The 21,196-nt window shown below is 43.9% G+C and overlaps 2 protein-coding genes across 4 annotated transcripts in view; one reads left to right on the top strand and one right to left on the bottom strand.

Moving 5' to 3' along the window:
- Positions 1 to 14,480, bottom strand: part of gxylt2 (glucoside xylosyltransferase 2) — a 31,782-nt gene extending 17,302 nt beyond the window's left edge. The window contains exons 1-5 of the mRNA XM_041980105.1: positions 14,065 to 14,480; positions 8,249 to 8,447; positions 7,840 to 7,971; positions 4,360 to 4,611; positions 4,026 to 4,149 (exon numbers count right to left, since the gene is read on the bottom strand). Of these exons, the coding sequence (XP_041836039.1) occupies positions 4,026 to 4,149; positions 4,360 to 4,611; positions 7,840 to 7,971; positions 8,249 to 8,447; positions 14,065 to 14,336 (979 nt within the window). The 5' untranslated portion in view covers positions 14,337 to 14,480. The remainder of the gene's footprint in view (positions 1 to 4,025; positions 4,150 to 4,359; positions 4,612 to 7,839; positions 7,972 to 8,248; positions 8,448 to 14,064) is intronic.
- Positions 14,481 to 16,067: 1,587 nt separating this feature from the next.
- Positions 16,068 to 21,196, top strand: part of shq1 (SHQ1, H/ACA ribonucleoprotein assembly factor) — a 56,166-nt gene continuing 51,037 nt past the window's right edge. For 2 of the 3 annotated variants that reach the window (XM_041980103.1, XM_041980101.1), the window contains exons 1-4: positions 16,068 to 16,166; positions 16,726 to 16,892; positions 17,026 to 17,090; positions 20,425 to 20,553. In XM_041980103.1, the coding sequence (XP_041836037.1) occupies positions 16,750 to 16,892; positions 17,026 to 17,090; positions 20,425 to 20,553 (337 nt within the window). In that variant the 5' untranslated portion in view covers positions 16,068 to 16,166; positions 16,726 to 16,749. Of the gene's footprint in view, positions 16,167 to 16,424; positions 16,893 to 17,025; positions 17,091 to 20,424; positions 20,554 to 21,196 lie in introns of those variants that run through there. The other variant, XM_041980102.1, reaches the window with a different exon arrangement.

The raw sequence follows: 21,196 nt of genomic DNA, 5'->3' as shown, positions 1-21,196 counted from the left end.
TGATCCAAGTCATATGATCCAGGAACATAATCCAAGTCACATGATCCAGAAACATGATCCAAGTCACGTGATCCAGGAACATAATCCAAGTCACATGATCCAAGTCACATGATCTAGAAACATGATCCAAGTCACATAATCTAGAAACATGATCCAGTTCACATAATCCAGAAACATGATCCAAGTCACGTGATCCAGGAACATAATCCAAGTCACATGATCTAACATGATCCAAGTCACATGATCCAAGTCACATGATCCAGAAACATGATCCAAGTCACATGATCCAGAAACATAATCCAAGTCACATGATCCAAGTCACATGATCTAGAAACATGATCCAAGTCACATGATCTAGAAACATGATCCAAGTCACATAATCTGGAAACATGATCCAAGTCACATGATCTAGAAAACATGATCCAAGTCACATGATCCAAGTCACATGATCCAGAAACATGATCCAAGTCACATGATCCAAGTCAGATGATCCAGGAACATAATCCAAGTCACATGATCCAGAAAAATGATCCAAGTCACGTGATCCAGGAACATAATCCAAGTCACATGATCCAAGTCACATGATCTAGAAATATGATCCAAGTCACATAATCCAGAAACATGATCCAAGTCACATGATCCAGGAACATGATCCAGAAAAATGATCCAAGTCACGTGATCCAGGAACATAATCCAAGTCACATGATCCAAGTCGCATGATCTAGAAACATGATGCAAGCCACATAATCTAGAAATATGATCCAAGTCACATAATCCAGAAACATGATCCAAGTCACATGATCCAGGAACATGATCCAGAAACATGATCCAAGTCACATGATCCAGGAACATAATCCAAGTCACATGATCCAATTCACATGATCCAGGAACATAATCCAAGTCACATGATCTAGGAACATGATCCAAGTCACATGATCTAAAAACATGATCCAAGTCGCATAATCTAGAAACATGATCCAAGTCACATGATCTAGAAACATGATCCAAGTCACATAATCCAGAAACATGATCCAAGTCACATGATCCAGAAACATAATCCAAGTCACATGATCCAAGTCACATGATCTAGAAACATGATCCAAGTCACATGATCTAGAAACATGATCCAAGTCACATAATCTAGAAACATGATCCAAGTCACATGATCTAGAAAACATGATCCAAGTCACATGATCCAAGTCACATGATCCAGAAACATGATCCAAGTCACATGATCCAAGTCACATGATCCAGGAACATAATCCAAGTCACATGATCCAGAAACATGATCCAAGTCACGTGATCCAGGAACATAATCCAAGTCACATGATCCAAGTCACATGATCTAGAAACATGATCCAAGTCACATAATCTAGAAACATGATCCAGTTCACATAATCCAGAAACATGATCCAAGTCACGTGATCCAGGAACATAATCCAAGTCACATGATCTAACATGATCCAAGTCACATGATCCAAGTCACATAATCCAGAAACATGATCCAAGTCACATGATCTAGAAACATGATCCAAGTCACATAATCTAAAAACATGATCCAAGTCGCATAATCTAGAAACATGATCCAAGTCCCATGATCTAGAAACATGATCCAAGTCACATAATCCAGAAACATGATCCAAGTCACATGATCCAGAAACATGATCCAGGTCACATGATTCAGAAACATGATCCAAGTCACATGATCCAGAAACATGATCCAAGTCACATGATTCAGAAACATGATCCAAGTCACATGATTCAGAAACATGATCCAAGTCACATGATCCAGAAACAAGATCCAAGTCACATGATCCAGAAACATGATCCAAGTCACATGATCCAGAAACATGATCCAAGTCACATGATCCAGAAACATGATCCAAGTCACATGATCCAGAAACAAGATCCAAGTCACATGATCCAGAAACATGATCCAAGTCACATGATCTAGAAACACGATCCAAGTCACATGATCTAAAAACATGATCCACGTCACATGATCCAGGAACATGATCCAAGTCACATGATCCAGAAACATGATCCAAGTCACATGATCTAGAAACATGATCCAAGTCACATGATCTAGAAACATGATCCAAGTCACATAATCTAAAAACATGATCCAAGTCGCATAATCTAGAAGCATGATCCAAGTCCCATGATCTAGAAACATGATCCAAGTCACATAATCCAGACACATGATCCAAGTCACATGATCCAGAAACATGATCCAAGTCACATGATTCAGAAACATTAACCAAGTCACATGATCCAGAAACATGATCCAAGTCACAGGATCCAGAAACATGATCCAAGTCACATGATCCAGAAACATGATCCAAGACACATGATTCATGTCACATGATCCAGAAACATGATCCAAGTCACATGATCTAGAAACATGATCCAAGTCACATGATCCAGAAACATGATCCAAGTCACTTGATCCAGAAACATGATCCAAGTCACATAATCCAGAAACATGATCTAGGAACATGATCCAAGAACATGATCCAGGAACATGATCCAAGTCACATGATTCAGAAACACGATCCAAGTCCCATGATTCAGAAACATGATCCAAGACACATGATTCATGTCACATGATCCAGAAACATGATCCAAGTCCCATGATCCAGAAACATGATCCAAGTAACATGATCCAGGAACATGATCCAAGTCACATGATTCAGAAACACGATCCACGTCACATGATCCACAAACATGATCCAAGTCACATGATCCAGAAACATGATCCAAGTCACATGATCCAGAAACATGATCCAAGAACATAATCCAGGTCTTCCTGTTTAAAAACAGCAAAATCCTTCTCCTCGGTCTTGCCAAACCATGCAGGATGCGGCCAGCGATCCACAACCCGCGACATCTGGTGAGTGTGTGCGTGAAATGTCTGCCTAAACCAGGTGAGAGCCAGCAGGAGCCATTTCTAACAAGACAGAGGGAGAGAGAAAAAGCGGCGTGTGTGTGTGTATGTTTGTGCGGATGTGTGGCGCTCGTGTGCGTGGCGGTGGCGCTGCTCGCCGACATCTGTAATCAGGAGGTATTTACATATCTACAGCTAAGAGTATTTAACAAAGAAATAAAATGCGATGGAACAAGTGAACCTAATGTAGTTCTAGAAATATTGCTGGCTGCATATAATAAAAAAATGTCAAAATTATTTCCAAACTGTATGTTAGCCTAACGGTCTGTCAGGAACAGTGCATGTCAAAGAGAAAAGGAAAAAGAAACGCTTGTCAATGTTTTCAGATGTGTTTGATGTCGCAAACCTTCACTTGTTCATTGAAATGGAGGGAACTCAATTATTATATTAATATTAATATTATATTAATATTCACTTTTTCATTACCCCATCTATTAAGAGCAAACAACTGCCAGTACAACAAATGTGTTGGAGGCAATGTGGTTCTGCAGATGCCAGTCATACATGTCTTTTGGAGCTGTTTAAAGATTACAACATTTTGGAATTCTATCTATTTCTCCTTAAAGAAAATATTGCAATACTCTGTTCCCATGACATGTACAACCAAATACATGACAACATTTGTAAAGTGGTCAGGAAAGAAGTACCTGCTTAAAATACTCCTGACAGCAGCAAGAAAAGCAGTAACTAGAAAATGGCTAAAACCAGACCCAACTTTAACCAAAGGGTTCATATTGTCCCAGAGATTTTTGAAATGGAAAAAAATTACTTTCACCCTCAGACTCAAGGAATCAGTGTTTCAGGAAAACTGGGACAAATGAATTGCCTACAAAGAATCACACATGAACACTGTCTAGATCTATCTATGCTGACGTGTTATAATATTTGCTACCTCCTCTTGTTCATATCTCATTTGTTTATGTTTGTAGAGGCATGGCCCTCGTTGTTTTACCTGGTTAAATAAAGGTTAAATAAAAATAAAATAAGAGTGTTTTCTCCTTCTTTTGTATACAAAAGTTAATAAAGATCTAAGCGAGAAAAAAAACATTTCAGCATGCGTTTCCAGTGAGCTCTGTACCAGGATTGTAGTGGAAGATAATGTTGAGGAGGTCCTGATCTCCCCAGGTGATGTGGTTCTTGTACTTCTGGTAAAGTGGATGGAGAAGATCCTCCCACGACAGGCCAGAGGGAATCAGACTGTTCTGAAAAAATCAGCAGCAAAAAGCTGAACTGCAGCCTTGAAAAGAGAAGAGAAAAACATGAAGCTGAGCTGTGAGGGCAGAAGTCTGGTGTGGAAAACCTGGAAGGCTTGAACCACAGCCGGGAGGCTCAGCCTCTGACTCCAGCCTCAAATGTTAAAGGGAAAACGTGGCGTATTTCTAGCTTTCTATTATAGAACGTTCTGGACTTACTTTAAAGAGCCTGCTCCGGATCCTTGTCAGATTCATGAGCATGACCCCAGAGTTGACCCCTGTGTTGCCGTAGAAAGGGTGGCGGGCAAACCGGCTGTACCAGCCAATCCTGGGAACCTCGTGCTCTGGGGCCATTGCTGCCAGCTGGGTCTTGTTGAAGGACTTCAGGAGACTCCAGAGGTCGTCAATGGGCCGTAGGAACAGCACGTCGGTGTCCACGTAGAGCAACGAGTCCACTTCTTTGAGGATTATCTGAGAAAACACCAAAACAAGAGCACAGAGGGGACGTCGGAGTTCATTCATGGTGGTTTTCTGGGTCAGAAAACTGTTCACAATGCAGGACTGAACCATCTGCAGCCCACCTGGTTCACCATGTGACACTTCAGAAAGAAAAACTCCCCGAGGATGCAGCCAAAAGGTTTTACACCTGAGGGGTCACATTCGAATTTGAAGTGCCTGAAATGACTGGAGCCTCCAGTCCGGTACACAATGTATGCGGTTTATGTAGTAGTTTATGTAGTAGTTTATCTAGCGGTTTATTTAGTAGTTTATGTAGTAGTTTAGTTAGTAGTTTATGTAGTAGTTTATCTAGCGGTTTATGCAGTACTTTATGTAGTAGTTTATGTAGCGGTTTATGTAGTAGTTTACTTAGTAGTTTATGTAGTAGTTTATGCAGTACTTTATGTAGTAGTTTATCTAGCAGTTTATGTAGTAGTTTAGTAGTTTATCTAGCTGTTTATGTAGTAGTTTATTTAGTAGTTTATATAGTAGTTTATCTAGTATTTTATCTAGTGGTTTACTTTGTAGTTTATCTAGTGGTTTATTTAGTCGTTTAGTAGTTTATGTAGTAGTTTATCTAGTGGTTTATTTAGTCGTTTAGTAGTTTATGTAGTAGTTTATCTAGCAGTTTATGAAGTGGTTTATCTAGCGGTTTATGTAGTAGTTTATGTAGTTGTTTATGTAGATGTTTTTTGTAGTGGTTTAAGTAGTATTTTTCTAGTTTATGCTGACGTTTATGTATGGGCTTATTTGGTATTTTACTTAGTGGTATTGTAGTAGTTACTGTAGCGGTTTATGTAGTAGTTTATTTAGTAGTTTATATAGTAGTTTATCTAGTATTTTATCTAGTGGTTTACTTTGTAGTTTATCTAGTGGTTTATTTAGTCGTTTAGTAGTTTATGTAGTAGTTTATCTAGTGGTTTATTTAGTCGTTTAGTAGTTTATGTAGTAGTTTATCTAGCAGTTTATGAAGTGGTTTATCTAGCGGTTTATGTAGTAGTTTATGTAGATGTTTTTTGTAGTGGTTTAAGTAGTATTTTTCTAGTTTATGCTGACGTTTATGTATTGGCTTATTTGGTATTTTACTTAGTGGTATTGTAGTAGTTACTGTAGCGGTTTATGTAGTAGTTTACTTAGTAGTTTATGTAGTAGTTTATGCAGTACTTTATGTAGTAGTTTATCTAGCAGTTTATGTAGTAGTTTAGTAGTTTATCTAGCTGTTTATGTAGTAGTTTATTTAGTAGTTTATATAGTAGTTTATCTAGTATTTTATCTAGTGGTTTACTTAGTAGTTCATCTAGTGGTTTATTTAGTCGTTTAGTAGTTTATGTAGTAGTTTATCTAGTGGTTTATTTAGTCGTTTAGTAGTTTATGTAGTAGTTTATCTAGCAGTTTATGAAGTGGTTTATCTAGCGGTTTATGTAGTAGTTTATGTAGTTGTTTATGTAGATGTTTTTTGTAGTGGTTTAAGTAGTATTTTTCTAGTTTATGCTGACGTTTATGTATTGGCTTATTTGGTATTTTACTTAGTGGTATTGTAGTAGTTACTGTAGAGGTTTGTGTAGTAGTCTATGTAGGAGTTTATCTAGTAGTTTATGCAGTAGTTACTATAGATAATTTATAAAAACACATGTGAGATGTTATTTATGTAATGTATGTAATGGATTTTTTTTACTTTGTTTAATTTTCAACATTTTGTTGCCTCTACTGTCCTTTACTGTTCAGCAAGTAGTATGAAAAAATGGGTCAGGTAGATCTCAGGATGGAATCTGGGGTGGCTTTACTGCTAGGTGAACTACACACCGCCCCAACAGCAACAATGCAAGTTATTTCTGTCTGGTGTTTTTCCTACTGAAGCAACATTTCGTTGATGGTTAATAACCTCCACTGTTGTCACCACTATAGGGGAAAACTCTGAGAAAACTGTGGGAATCTTTCCTGCTTCCACCTCCAAACCGAGGTCTGGAGATGGAGGAGAGGTGAGTCCTCCTGGGTGAAGCTGCAGCTAGCTTCAGAGGTTAGCCCAGCAGTAGTGAAGCAGAAACAGGACTCTACTAGAACTAGCAGAGCTGTGTGGTGTTTATTGCTAAAGCTGGTAGCAAAACATTTACCACTAAACAGGAAGTTTTTCACAGCGACTTCCTCTGCTCTGACATCCCACCCTCCCCCGCGCTGTCTGTCTCTCCCAAACGGCAACCTTGGCCAGTAAAATGTGAAGCCTGTGCGGAAGTGCAAAAAGTTACAGTTCCCCCCTCGTCCACTAGGGGCTCCAAAACAGAGCAAATCCCCATAGACTCCCATGTTAAAAAGATCTTCACAGCAGAGATAAAATGTTTAAAGCCTGGTACAAAAATCCATTTTAGGATTAAAAGGTCAAGTTTACCTTCATGACAACTGTGAGGGGGTGAATTTTTTTCTAACTCATCTGTTTGGATGTTATTTAATCTTGAAATATGGAATAATTAGGGGCGTGTCCTTTTGATTGACAGGTATCCAATATCCGCAGAAAGAAGGGAGAGTGTAGCACAACCGTGGGTTTAAGGCGGCTAACAGTGCGCCTTAGCTTTAGCCCGCCTACCTCCGTTAGCTGGTTAGCTACCGTTAGCTCCGGGTTAGCACGGTTAGCTCTTAGCTACAGGCAGCTCGGAGTTTGATGGGTGTCAGTCATTCACCCCCACCTTCACAGTTTCCCTCTCAGCTCCACCTCTTTGCCCATTTTTGGATTTTCTGGGACTAACAACACGTGTGACGCTGAAGCAGTTATGCAGAAAAACAATGTCTCATTTCTTTGATCTATTCCTGTTTTCTCGTCAACAATCAATCACAGGGCTGTGATGACTTCACTGAGACACTGAGCTCCAGTGAACAGCACAAGTTTTAAAAATATAACAAAATTTATTAAAAACAAAAGACGAAAAAGATGGATTGATGGATGGATTGAGGATGGATGGATGGATGTTTTTAGTATTCTAGGTAAGTGTGCTGTTATTTTACTGGTCCGGCCAACTGGAGATCAAACTGTGCTGAATGTGGATCCTAAACTAAATAAGTTGGACAAGATCTAGTAAAACCAGAAGAACAGAGCCAAGTGAGAACCTACTGTTTCTGTCTGCCGATTTGTGGCGTGTTTTGCGTGGCGTGCTTAGCGGGGCGTGCCTTGCGTGGTGGGGATATGAGGTGAGAAACATGCTGCTGGCTTACAGGGAGGAAGAGTCTCTGAGCAGCACAGGGCTTGAAGAGCTTCTTCCATTCGTCAGCGTTTCCCACAGAGAAGGAGATGGGGTAGATGCTGTACTGGAACTTGGCTGAGACGGAGCGAGGCCACTGGTTCAGCTGCAGGCGGAGCAACAGGTTAGACATGGGGAGTGTTTACTAGAGGGGGGGTGGGTGAGAAAACAAAGGATGATGTCTAAGTGATGTATTATGCCTCGGCCTGGAGATAAAACGGCTTTCTGCCGGCACTACAGTGAGCCATACGAGTAAAAACTGCTCTGATCTTGCTGTCATCTGCACAGTTTAACATATGCAGCATAAAATCTGAAATCAGAGGCTACAGAAGGAATGAAATTAGACTGTGGTGTATGGTAAACGTCTGCTAAAGGTGTCTTACCCTTTCTTCAAACTGTGGGGTCAAGGCGTCCTCAGCAAAGATGTGAAACTCAATCTTTTTCAGGCTGAACAGCAGGGCCGATTTAACCATGATGAGGGTCTCGTCCAGACGATCCCCGCAGGCCACCACGGCCAGATGCATGACCTCCTCAGCTCGGGGGCGGGTGATCACAGGTAGAGCCACATTACTCCGCCAGAGACTAGAGAAGACCAGAGCAAGGCTGATAATAGAACATCATTTTAATGAAATGTAGAGGCAAAGAAATGGAAACCATGGAAACCAGCATGTGTGCTGCAGATCTGACGATGTCAGCAGATACCTGGAAACGAAAACGACTGAACCAGTCGCTGTACTCTAGCCCTGCAACACAAGCGCTCCGCGGTCCGAGCGCCGGGAGACCTGAAGGAGATTCCTGATTCTTTCATCCAGGATTCACACCTGCGCTTCTCCAGTTCACCACTTAGCATCGTACTTCAGACAGTTTCGGACATACTGAGAAAGTTCCCAAACCTCTTTCTCCAAGATGTTTTTTAAGCTTCGTACAATCTAAATAACAAAGGTTTTTAGCTCAGTGGGTGTAACCCTGATCCACCAACACTAAACTGTTTTACAAAAAGGAACCTTTGAGCGATGCAGCATTCGTTTCTGAGGACGTGCATGGAAAACACAGGCAGTGATGATACATGTGCACATGAATGATTTTCTGCCTGAGAACTGGAACTTTTTCCGCTTGGCTTGGTTTCTTTTCACACAGAGAACAAGATCTCGTGTCCCTGTTCTTTAACAGCAGGAATGTTCCTGAGCTGAAGAGGGTCTTCATGCCTTCTATGCAAAGCTGCTGCTCTGGTTAAACATTAGGCAGTGCCTCAAGGGATTATGAGGAATATTTGTGTAACGGGACGCCTGGAGCCCAGGCTAGCATAGTCTACTGGTCCTCCACTAAGGCACGTGCACCCATGGAGCTTGTTGTAATGGAAGCTTGTTTAAATAAATGTTATAGAAGCTGCAGAGGAACAGGTCTGACCAAACAGAACAGGGAAGCTTTGGTTTCAGAGACACGTGTCTGGAGGGAAACAATGGAAGGCAAAAATTTCCTTCTGAGTCAGGATGGGAAGGAAGCAGAGTGAAATCTGGTAGGTGGGTTTCAGGGCTGTCTCCAGTTTTCTGCATGACTGCACGACAATAACACTCTGCAGATCCGGATGAATGAACATCTGCCTGCCATGCGTCAAATGAGGACACTGTGGAGGAACACACAGATTCTCACTTTTCCACAGAAAATGTTAAACATTCCAAACAACAAACACACTGCGATCGCATGCAAACAGGTTACACGCTTCTGCAAGAAACTGGAGGATAAATATAAAAGTTTTATTGTTGAGAAAAAGGATGGGCTGCACACTTGTTCCCACATCTGGAAGCAGTTAAAAAGCAGCGAGGAGGCAGATGCATTCCAGGCTGCAGCGAGCAGGAGAAGCCCCGCCTACAAAACCCTGCAGACAAACTTAAACAAGGACAGAAAAAAGCAGCACCTTTCCAGAAAAAGTCAGAGCATCAGAGAAACAGCTTCACCAAAGAACAGCCTTGCGGGCGTCTAGTCTATTAGCATGTAACTGGGTCATATGGTGGAAGTTCCCAACATGTCTGAAGCAGCGGCTCTCAGAGTCCTTCACCAACTCTCAGGTGATGACGTGCGCTGGAAAATATGGCTCCCGAATCAGGTCGGAAAGTTAAAACTGGGTGAAAGTGTGAATTTATCCGCAGCGAGTCAAAGAAACTATTTCAGTTTGAGCTGATTTGAAGTCATCAGGATGTCGAAGAGACGAGTTTCCAGACCAAGATGTTCCAACTAAACCGTGTTTAAGAGACTTTTTATCCCCTTTTTCAAAACTTGACAGAATTTCCTGAGATGTTCACTTCAGTTCAAATACCTCAGAAAGAGAGCCTGTTATTTATTATTCCATGAAGTTGAAATTTCTATGTAGAACGGCCAGTTTTTAGCTCTTCTTCAGCCTCCTACATGTAGTTCACAAGACCTTTGCACACGCAATGCTAACATGTAGCATAGCGGGGGGGGGGGGGACTCAGATAAGAGCGTTTATTGATCCCACGGTGGGGAAATTTCACTGTTCCAGCAGCTCAAACACAAAAGTAAGCAATAAACAAAATAAAAAACAAAGACAAAAATAGTACGTACAATAAACAGTTAATAAAATTAACAGAAAAAGAAAAACAGTGTCTCTATCCACAGCCTGACAAGATAAACCCTGAATGATGATCGGAGCCAGGCTGAGTTCAAACTTCTGGATTTCCCTCCATCAGGCCTGTTAGCCAAAGACCAGTGTTGAATAAGCGGAACTAGTGTTCTGGTGTGTGTTGCGGGGAACCTGTATGGGGGGAACACCAGCGGTTCTAATGATAAAGTAACGTACAACATGTTCAGTCCCAACCCGTGTCCGAGTTGTCTCATGGTTGTGAATATAAGCCCTTCAGGGGTATTTACATAAAACCAGGAGCCTTATTTCTCAACCTGAGCGTAGCAAAGCCAACCACAGGCAGCGTCTGCAGCAAACTTCAACTTCCAGATTTATCCCACGTCTCACGCCTGTTTCCACTCATTAACCAGAACCAACTCTAAAGCGGCGCAGGTGAGGGAACGCCTTGCCCCGCCCACATGATGGCTATAAATGTTCAGGTTGACCTGTAATACATATTCATCACTTCATTTCCATGATGACTCAGGAGGGAAAAAGAGGGAAGAAGTGGAATTTTTCAGGGTGTGTGACAGAGATCCTGATGGACCACGTTGGAAAAGGTAAAAATGTGTAACTGGTGGACACGGCGTGGACGTTACTGGTGTCAGAAAGACAGAATAGTGGCAGCAGGTGGAGACGCTGTCATCACAGTGTCAGAAGGGAAGAAACACCAGAGGCATCGGAGCGTCCGGCTGGATTTCTTAGTCGGTAGAACATCCGTCTGCCATGCAGGAGACTGAAGTTCGATTCCCACAGGGTAAAACAGTAACACCTTCTAGGTGGGGCTTTCGGCAAGACGCTGCAGCCCACAGTAGATCCCACAGCCCCGTCTGCTTTGGTTTTATTCAGCTAAGGGCTGGACACACGGGAGGCGACATTGCTCCTTCTCCATCATTTTCTATGATCGTTTTCCTCCTCCAGCCAAGCGACATTCGTGCATGTGAAATGTTGCGCTCGTTCACGCAGACGTGCACACGGAGGCGATGTGACACAAGAAAATAGAAAAATGTTCCATTTTTGTGAGTCGCGACTAAATAATCCAGAGACACAGAGAGATAAACGTTCTGAACTAACAGAACTTTTTCTCAGTTAACAGTGAATAACCCGGATTTAAGAAACTCAACACGTTGGACAAACGGCATCACGGCCGTCTCGTCTCCGTGTTAGTGGAGCGTCTCCCCCTGGATGGTGAGGATGATGAGGGGGGTGTGAAGGACGTGGCTACAGTCCGATGTTTCGCCACCACTGCTGACCTGTGGTGAAGCTGCACCAGAGCCGGATATAAATGTCGCGCTACATTGCACTAAATTTCTAGAATATCACCAGCTTAAATCTATTATATGTAAAAAATATACCATTAATTAATTAAACTTACAGCTACCTATTAGGGTGGCAGAATTCATGAATCTCAATGCCCCAAAGCTATTATCAAAAACATATAGACTATTATCTAAACTAGAAGACTCAATCTGTCTTCCAACTTTAAAATGGGAGGGTGACTTATCCAGTAACTTTAATAAAGATAAATGGTCACAAATATGTTTAAACATCTTTAAAATGACTAAGAATTCAAATATACAACTAATACAATTCAAAATTCTGCATAGAAAATGTGCTGCTGTTGGACAATAACTTGTAAACATACGCTGTTTCCGTCCATGTCGCAAACACGAAGCCGTCAAACGCGCTCGCTGTCTCGTCGCCGTGTCTTCTACGCATGCTGGACACTTTCAGTACAAGTAGCATTTAAGTGGAAATCTGACTCTTGTGGACTCTTAAATAAATCGGATTTCACAAACAAATGCGACTTGAGAATTCGCCCTGCAGCGTGAACCTAAGTGGCCTCCTTGGCTGGACCCTGTGGCCTCTCAGATTTAATTGCAAAACAACAAACTGTCTGGAGCGGGGAGGGTGAGGGTATGGGGGACCTCTCACCCCCCCCCCCCCACAGTTCCCTGGGGCGCCGCCGGGGGCGGGTGGGGGAAGATGGTTGCCCGGGAGCCGGGACCCGGATTGGCGGCGCTGATGGGCTGCTGGCTCTGGGTGGGATGTGATGGGGGGTGGTGGTGTAGGCCGTGATTGGGGCTCGCTGTCCTCTGGGCCGCCAGGGACGTCCCCCGCGGGACATGGTGGAAGGGTTATGTGTGGCGTGACTGTGTGATAGTGAGTGTTTATGGGTACAGAGCGGGGGTAGAGGTCAGAGTTGGTGGAGGGTGGGGGTGGTCGATGGTGCCTTGGGGCCCTTCGCTTGGGCCGCCCTGGATGGCCGGTGCCCGCCGGGTCTGTGCTCCGTTAATGAAATGGACCTTAAACGGAAGCTGGAATTTAAAGATGAAATCTCAGTTTTTCCAGCATGGTTCAGGCTCACCTTGCAGACCAGGCCTCTATTCTCCAGTGAAACGTGAAGCGTGACTAAAACTGGGCCATGCAACAATGATCCTAAACACAGCAGCAGCAGAATGACTGAAAACGAAACTAAAGTAAATGTAAAAATAAGGAAAAAAGTCCTAAAGAGAAAAGAATCATGTCCAGTCTGACAGACTTGAAGCTCTGAAAGAAATGTCTGCAAACCTCAACGTAAAGAAAATGAAAGCCACAAAGAAGATACGTTCTCCAGGTTATTGCTGTTAAAGGCTGCATGAAATCCTGAATCTGTGTCCTGAGCGGGAGCAGCCTGGAAAGCCAGGCTTGAGAGTGGGGTGGGGGCAGCTTCTTCCTCTGGTTAATGCATCATTCCTGCTCAGACTTCTGAATTCTTTCTGCTCCAGAACTTTATTTACGCTCACATTTATGTGTCAGACTGTCTCCTGGTGCTCAGGCTTGTTTAAAATCACAAAATTCACCATAATTCTAAAGAGTTGGGCCAGAAAATACCCCGTTGCTTCAGATCTGCTTGCTTTTCTATTCTCAGCTCGTGCAAAAGAAAGTTGTTTCACCCAATCACAGCAGTCTGGAACGTTTCTGTCTACCAAACAACCACGGGTGACCCTTTCCACCCATCTCCCTTATCAGCGCTCCGCACACATGGAGCAGCGCTTTCAGCAAGGACGTCAAGGTCCTTCTGGCGCCTCCATGGCTTTTATCTACTAACACAGTCCCCATCCTCCAGTCTGGCTTTGGTGCTGAATACATATTAGAGCCTAAGGGGGGGGGGGGGGGGGGGGGGGGGCAGGAAAACATCCTCAGACCGAAGCAGAAGAAAGAGCCTGGCTCCAGCTTCCAGACCTGCTTCTAGGTTTCTCTGAAACTCAGTTTTTACGTTAATCGCGTGACGGGTTTTAACCACCAGAGGATCACGTGACGGGTTTCCACTTCAACTCCAACATTTCCACTCAACCCACTTAACTCATCATCTGGGGACCAAACGGAAGATGGTCACCCGGTTGTAGTTTGACATCTCTGCAAAACGCTGGTGGCGAGGAAATCTGATCAGCTGAGATCACACGCAGCACGTGTGTGTGTGTGTGTGTGTGTCCGGGGGGGGGGGGGGGGGTCGAGGCAACGGAAAGATGAGAATTCGGGAAGAAAGGGGTTCATAAGCCAAAAGACAGAAAAACCCACCTTTTTATATTCTCGCCTCTGTTAATTGTTCCTGTTTCTTTTTCCTCACGCGACCGCACGCGGGCTGATTTCCTCGCAAACTTTGCAGCCGCGTCGCTTCTGTACTCGGAAGGCGACGAGAAAGATTCGCCATCATTCTCCTCCTCTTCCTCCGGATCGTCTCCAACTTCTTTCAGCGGCGGATCGTCCGCAGCGTTGCTCCCCCAAAAGTAGAAAAGTAGGAAAACTCCGCAGCACGCGGCGATCGCAGCTACTTTGCAGCGGATCCGCATTTTGAGCGCGACTTGTTGCGGGGGGAAGAGGCGCGCGGGACTGCACTCATGTCTGCGGCGGAGGGAGCGCGGACCCAGCTGACATTTCGCTCCTCGCTCGCTTCTCCTGATGATGATGGAGAGCTGAGCTGCTTCTCTCCGACCGCGGAGGATCAACCGGCGGAGGCGCGGCCTGCCCAGCTTTACCGTAATGATGGCGGTATGACCGCAGCTGCACTTGCTGCGCTCCCTTCACCTGCCTGCACGTTTTGACCGACTATAACCATTACTAGGACTAACTAACTAACTAATTAAAAAATAAATAAATACCCCTGAGTGACTCATTTATACCTGTTGGTTTTGGTGTAAAATACCAAAATTAAGTGTTTGTTTCACCATTTAACCGCATAATTACCTGTTATCTCAACCACTACTTTAAAAACACTTAATTTTCATCAAGGGAATAAATGAAATGCAACGAAACATTTTACATTAATTTTTGTCCTCACTTCAACAAAGGGGTTAAAGAAGGGGTGTCAAATATATGGTTCAGGGGCCAGAACCCTGCCAGAGGGTCCAGTCTGGACCCTGGATGATGTGGAAATTCCATAAAAGACAAAGTACATAAAAAACATGTCCACGTGAGATTTTCTGGTTAAATCTAGAACATTCAGGAGGATAACTTGTTTTAAATGGTAACAGATGTGACTTCAGTTCGTATGATGAGGTGAGTCAGTTCAGGCGGTCAGGATTACCACACAGATGTGCAAACGTACACTTGTGCACATTTCTGGAAATGTTACTCTGATCATTATGTGGAATACTGGATCTTCCACTTCCAGATACCTGGAATTATTGTCCACTTTGCCTCAGACCATTTTAAATGAGCTTTGGTCCAGAGAAGACGGAAGAAGCTGGTTCTGGATCCTGTTCACATCTGGCTTCTTCTCTGCATGATGGAGCTTTAACCTGCATTTGTGGGTTTCAGGGTGAACTGTGTTCACAGACAGTGGTTTCTGGAAGTCTTCCTGAGTCCATGCAGTGGTTTCCAGTAGAGAATCATGTCTGCTTTTAATGCAGAACATCACCAGCATCCAGCCTTGTCCCATGCATACAGAGATTCCTTCTGATTCTCTGAATCTTTTGATTAGTCTTTGTTATACACTGTATATGGTGGGATCTCCAAATTCTTTTTTTTTTTTTTCAAAATCGTTTCACAATTCTTTTGTCCCATTTTGTCTCAGACTGGTGAATCTTTGCTCACCTTTATGTGGAATAAGCTCCGCCTCTGTCAAATGCTCCTTTTAATCAGGCTTTGAACTGTTTACTGTTGCCAGTCAGATTAATTGGCAAATGGCAACTTAATTAGTAGTCAAATGCTCCTCCAGCTGCTTTTATTTGTGCCAGTTACCTTTTCAGCCTTCTGTGGCTCCTGTTTCAACTTTGGGTTGTGCTGCTTTTTTGTAATTAAAAACAAGGCAATATTTTCAATTAAACGGTAAAATGTTTAAGTTTATATGTCGCTGATGTTCTATGAGGAATAAAAATATGGGATTAGGGAATATTTTCAAATCAGTTAATTCTTTTTTTATTTGTATTTTAAAGCTAACCCAACATTTAGGCAATTGAGGTTGTACTATAATATACTTTCAGGACGAAGGACTGACATTGAATTGCAAAGGACTATTAAGTATTTAGTAACGTCCGCGGCCTAAACATTAGGAATAAAGTAATAAATGGGCTTGTTTTTCTTGCTGCTCAGGACATTGCAGGTGCCCGTCTACACGGTGTACTGCGGTAAACAAGCGGCCAGTCAGCGCCTCGGGTCCCTGCGATCATTTAGTGTTTTGGGTGAGTTTTACGCTTACTTCCATTCAAACGTTAAAACCTTTTAAACGACTCGGTCGGCTCTTCGTGGAGCCAAATAAACGCAGAGCTACGTCGCGGTTGCCGTTCGCGCTGATGTTATGGTGGCAGAAACCCACGAGGAGGCTAATCATGTGTTAGCTTGTTTCTTGCTAGTAGCATGCTAATCATAGTAGCATGCTAGTCATGAACTTCAGAGCAGTTAAATCGGGGCGGCTCGTGCGTGTCGATCCGGACTGAAAGAATAACTGTTTTACGGCGATGGTAAACTGTTGCTTCGGGCTGATTAAAGACAAATAACATTTATTCCACATGGGAAAACTTAAGACTGGCAGTTGAGGCATAAGTAATGGAGAGGAGACGGTTCAAGCTAGCATTGCAGCGGGTTGCGTGCAGCTTTGCTCCGTACACCACCATGCCAGACACTATAGTTTTCTGTTTCTGACATGTTGCTGTTGTTCTAGACATGAAAGCAACAACAAAGCCATCCACCAGGTGGCATGCTGTAATCATCTGGCTTGAGATCCTGTCTTTCATGCTACAGGTCTGAACTACATCCCTGCTCATAATGATAACTCCTGCATTCGATCTGAGCCAAGATCCGGACTACCTGACCCTCAGCATCCGAGTACCTTACACCAGAACATCAGAGTTTGACCTGGTCATCGATGGGACCGACTTCAAATTCTATGCAAAGCCCTACTTTCTCAGGTGAGTCAACTAATACAGACACACATGCAGCTGTTTCAAGAAGCACCAGCAATGTTGGACTTTAGGAAATCTGCATCATAGCTGTTTATTTGTCATTGTTGGCTTTTTACAAATGTGTATTTCTTATTGTCAGATTAACTCTTCCTGGAAGGATTGTGGAGGACGGGCGGGAAAAGGCCACGTTGGACATGGACAGAGGTGGGGACGGGTCTTTCAACACATGCACACGTTAGCGGTTCTGACGGACAGAATTAGCTAAAACTGATTAAACGGCAGCCTGATTCTGCTGTTGCGTTCCTCCTCGGTCTGCAGGACGTCAGTTTCTTATTCATTTTGTTCAGACTCTTATTTGTTTGTAGTCAAATAAGATTTGTATGTGTTGTCCTCCATAATTCCTCCAAGCAGCTTCTCATGGTGGCATATAAGCAGTTAATGTAGTTTTCCAACATCAGGGCTCATCAACTTGGCGTCAATGTGTCTCAGAGTTCCAGGCGCTGGTTTACGTCCCTGCAGATTCCACTGAGGCACTGCAGTAAAAATCTGAGGTCTCAGGTATAAAACATTGTAGGATCAAAACTAAAGGGGGGTAGGGTTAGGTAACCAATCAGCTATGGTGAATTAGCTTAACTGATCATGTTATTTCATCCCATTAAAAGGGCCACTGGAAGCTTCTGTAGTGACTCCAGCCTTCTGCTCTTACTGCTTCTGATACTCTTTCTTTATGAGGTTACAGCTACTGTTAGCATGACGTCCTCTCACTGTAACCTGTCTTTCTTTTTGTTTCTCATCATTATTACTGATGCAGTCTTTAAAGACATCCCCACTAAATGATCTCTAATATGTCTTCCTGCAGCTAACAAACTGCGTCTGCAGAAGCCTGAAACATTTGCTAATAAGTGTCTTTATTTAGACTTCTAATGATCAATCGTTAAGATCCGTCTCTCAGGTTCTCCTTCTCCAGTAATTACTCAGCTTCTTCTGGAAGGCAGAAACACTCCAGTGCATGTAAATTTCATGAGGCGACCATCAGATTATCTCGTGGTGAGGCTGAATTGTTCAAGTCATCCTTTATCTGACAGCTTCTTCATCTTGATCAAGGTTGTTCAGCCAGCCAAATGTTACTGGTATAACCCTTTACAATAACCAAAAGGTACTTAAAGTGCTTCACAACAGTCATAAAAAGTACGTAAAAACATAAAATAATTAAAACAGCTGGAAGGCGCTGCAGGGTATTAAGAACCTTCCAGAGGGGTGTAAAACAGACTAAATAGGAACAAGACTGGCCTGGTTGGAACCAAAATAACAGTCTAAAAACGTGTTTTCAGCTTTGATTAAAAAGGCCGAGATCAGTGGTGGTGCGAGTGTCGGGGGCAGTTTGTTCCTCAGTCCAGGAGCAGCAACCGTCACCCCTGTTTGCGTCTGGACCCGGGACTTCTAGCAGGAGCTACCCGAGAACGCAGAGCCCTGCCATGATTAGGGTTCATTACACTGTCAGACCAGTAGGAGGGCTCCTGGTCGTTAACGGCATTAAAAGCAAACAAGTTTAAAGTCGTTTCTAAAGTCGACTGGAAGCCAGTGGAGGGCGTTGCGGGGTTTGTGTGTTCACGTCTGGATATGCTCATTAAAAATCGGGCAGCAGCGTTCTGGACAAGCTGGAGACGTGAACCTGAAAACCGACTAAGACTTTTTTTTTAAAGGGCTTTACAGCAGTGCGATCATGTGTTCTCATGATTGATCCCAAAGGTGGCAAATACAATGCTGCTCCTGTCTGATGGCGCCGTGCTAGGCGGTCACCTGTTGCAGCAGCTCCTGTGTTCAATGTCCGTTTGTCATGGTGGTTTTTGTGTTTTTCTACGTTTTAGTTCCATTTCAGTTTTTCTACACCAGCCAAATGGCACGCTTTAAAAGCTGATGCTACTATTTGCTTTAAAACTTTGCTCGTGGACTCTGCTCTACTTTTGTTGCTCCTGGTGACTGAGGGTCAGGAGTGCTATGGAGGAAGCGTCGCTTACGCCTGCGGATGGCGCTGTGCAGGCCTGTGCTGCTGCCCGGAGCGAGGCCGGTCAACCCGAAGGAGCTGTGGAGGGGATGTTGTGGTGCAGAGCAGGAGCCAAAGTCCAGACCAAGAAGCGGAGGTACAAGCCAGTGGTCATAATGGGGAACGTGAGATCTCTGCGGAATAAAATGGACGGGCTTGTTGCGCTTATTAAGTTCCAATGGGAATACTGTGAGTGTAGTTTCATGTGTTTTACGGAGACAAGGCTTCATTCGCTCATCCCAGACCGTAGCGTAGCGGCACCCGGCTGCAGTAAGACTAGAGGTGGGGGGGTCGCTCTGTATGTGAGTGGAAGATGGTGTAATCTCGGACATGTGCGTGCACCCATGTTATCTACCTCTGGAGTAAACCTCCGTCATCGTCATGGCAGCGTACCTCCCGCCGATGTAGAGACGGCGTGTGACGTCATCAGTTCCAGCGCTGCCATTGCTTTGAACAGCATCCAGCCACTGGTACTGGGGGAGAAGCTGCGGGGGATGGGGGCCCACAACTCCATGGTCACCTGGATTACTGACTACCTGACAGACCGCAGTCGGTCCGTCTGAGCAGAATCCTGGTGGTCCTCAGGGGACCGCTGGCTTCTCTTCACCTTCTACACCACTGGTTTGCAGTCCAACACGGAGTCCTGCCGCCTTCACAAAGTCTCTGATGACTCAGCGGTTGTTGGGTGTCTAGGAGAGGGAGGAAGGAGGACAACAGAGCGCTGGTGGACGGGTTTGTAGGGTGGACTGGCAGGAACCACCTGCATCTGGATGTCACCAAGACCAGAGAGATGGTGATAGACCTCCGGAGGAGGAGGACTCCTCTACCTCCACTGAAGATCATGGAGGAGGAGGTGGAGGTTGCTGAGACCTAGAAGTACCTGGGAGGGACCCCAGACTGGACTGGAGATCCATCACAGATGCTGTGTACAGGAAGGGGATGAGCAGGCTCTACTTCTGGAGACGCTCAGCTCCTTCATGTCGTTTCCAGGGAGTTTTCTTTGCTGCTGTGTGCTGGGAAGCAGCAGAAGCCTGAACAACCTTAGACAGAAGGCTGGAACTGGTGGAGAGGAGGTGCTGAACAACCTGAAGATATTTGAAAATTTGAGGTTTCAGAACGAGGTGAGATCAGAATATAATTTTAAATATTGTATTTTATTATATATCAGAATGAAAAATCCCTGTCACAACACACTTCAGAAGTTTAGGCTCGTGATAGGCTAGAAAAATTTAAATTAGTAACTTCCAAGTGTGTCTGATGGAGTTTACACAAATCAGGTTCAAACAGGGTAATTTAAGATTTATAATTTTATATATTAAATTGGGAATGAAAAGATAAAATTTAGTTTGTTTTGGGGAGAGCTTCTTAAATTAGCGCTTGGATATATGATGGAGAAACCTGTTGACTGTGTGTTTGTTAAGGTCTTATTACACAGGAGCTCTGTAGTGATTAACCCCCCCCCCCCCCCCCCCACCTCAATGTCTTGTGCTGCAGGTCTTTTCACACTTCGGGTTCCTAAGGAGACACCTGGGGAGGACTTTGAAGGGCTTCAGATGCTCACGAGTCTCCTCGCACCGAAAGGCTCCCGTTCAGCCAAACCACTGGTGGAAGACGTGAGCGTGGGTAAGTTTTAGTTGGCCACAGCTCATTTAAATGGTGCGTTCGATTTGTACACGAAAGTCAGATTTTCTGAGTTCCCAGTCGGAAATACAACATAAACACACCTTGAAGTCGGATATCCGACTGGGAAAGTGGAGGCAAGCTCACCAACCCCGACTTCCCCAGTAAAGATGTCCAACAAATCCACGGTTTATCCCAGCATAAACTTCATCTACATAAACAAAAGCAAGTTGCACACGTGAGAAACATGAAAACAAACGCTCTCTTTTTTATCCAGTAAAACACAGTCCGGACTTTTCTAGGTTTTCCTTCAAAGTCCTTTTGTGATCGTTTCCACACAACGGTTCAATACGCTTCTGTAAAGACCCAGGGCTGGGTTAAAAAATTATTTATCCATTTTGTTTGCTTCAAAAGGAATAAATCCAGTCTCGATTCGTAAAACGTATGAGTAGCTGCTCTCTGTGTCCACAGTAATGAGCACACACACACACGTGCACACACACAGGTTTCCGTCAGAGGACAGAGTGCACGTGTCGGAAACCGTCAACCAGCTGGAAATCAGACAGAAAGATGAGTTTTCTAGCTTCTCTCAGCAGGCGGAGAAGCATCTCGCTCCAGGGAGGAGCAGATGGAGGATTTCTTCGTG

Source organism: Melanotaenia boesemani, chromosome 3 (assembly GCF_017639745.1).
Source record: "Melanotaenia boesemani isolate fMelBoe1 chromosome 3, fMelBoe1.pri, whole genome shotgun sequence".
NCBI classification, from domain to species: Eukaryota; Metazoa; Chordata; class Actinopteri; order Atheriniformes; family Melanotaeniidae; genus Melanotaenia; species Melanotaenia boesemani.
The sequence above is the reverse complement of the archived record's forward strand: the minus strand, read 5'-3'. Positions and strand labels throughout refer to the sequence as shown.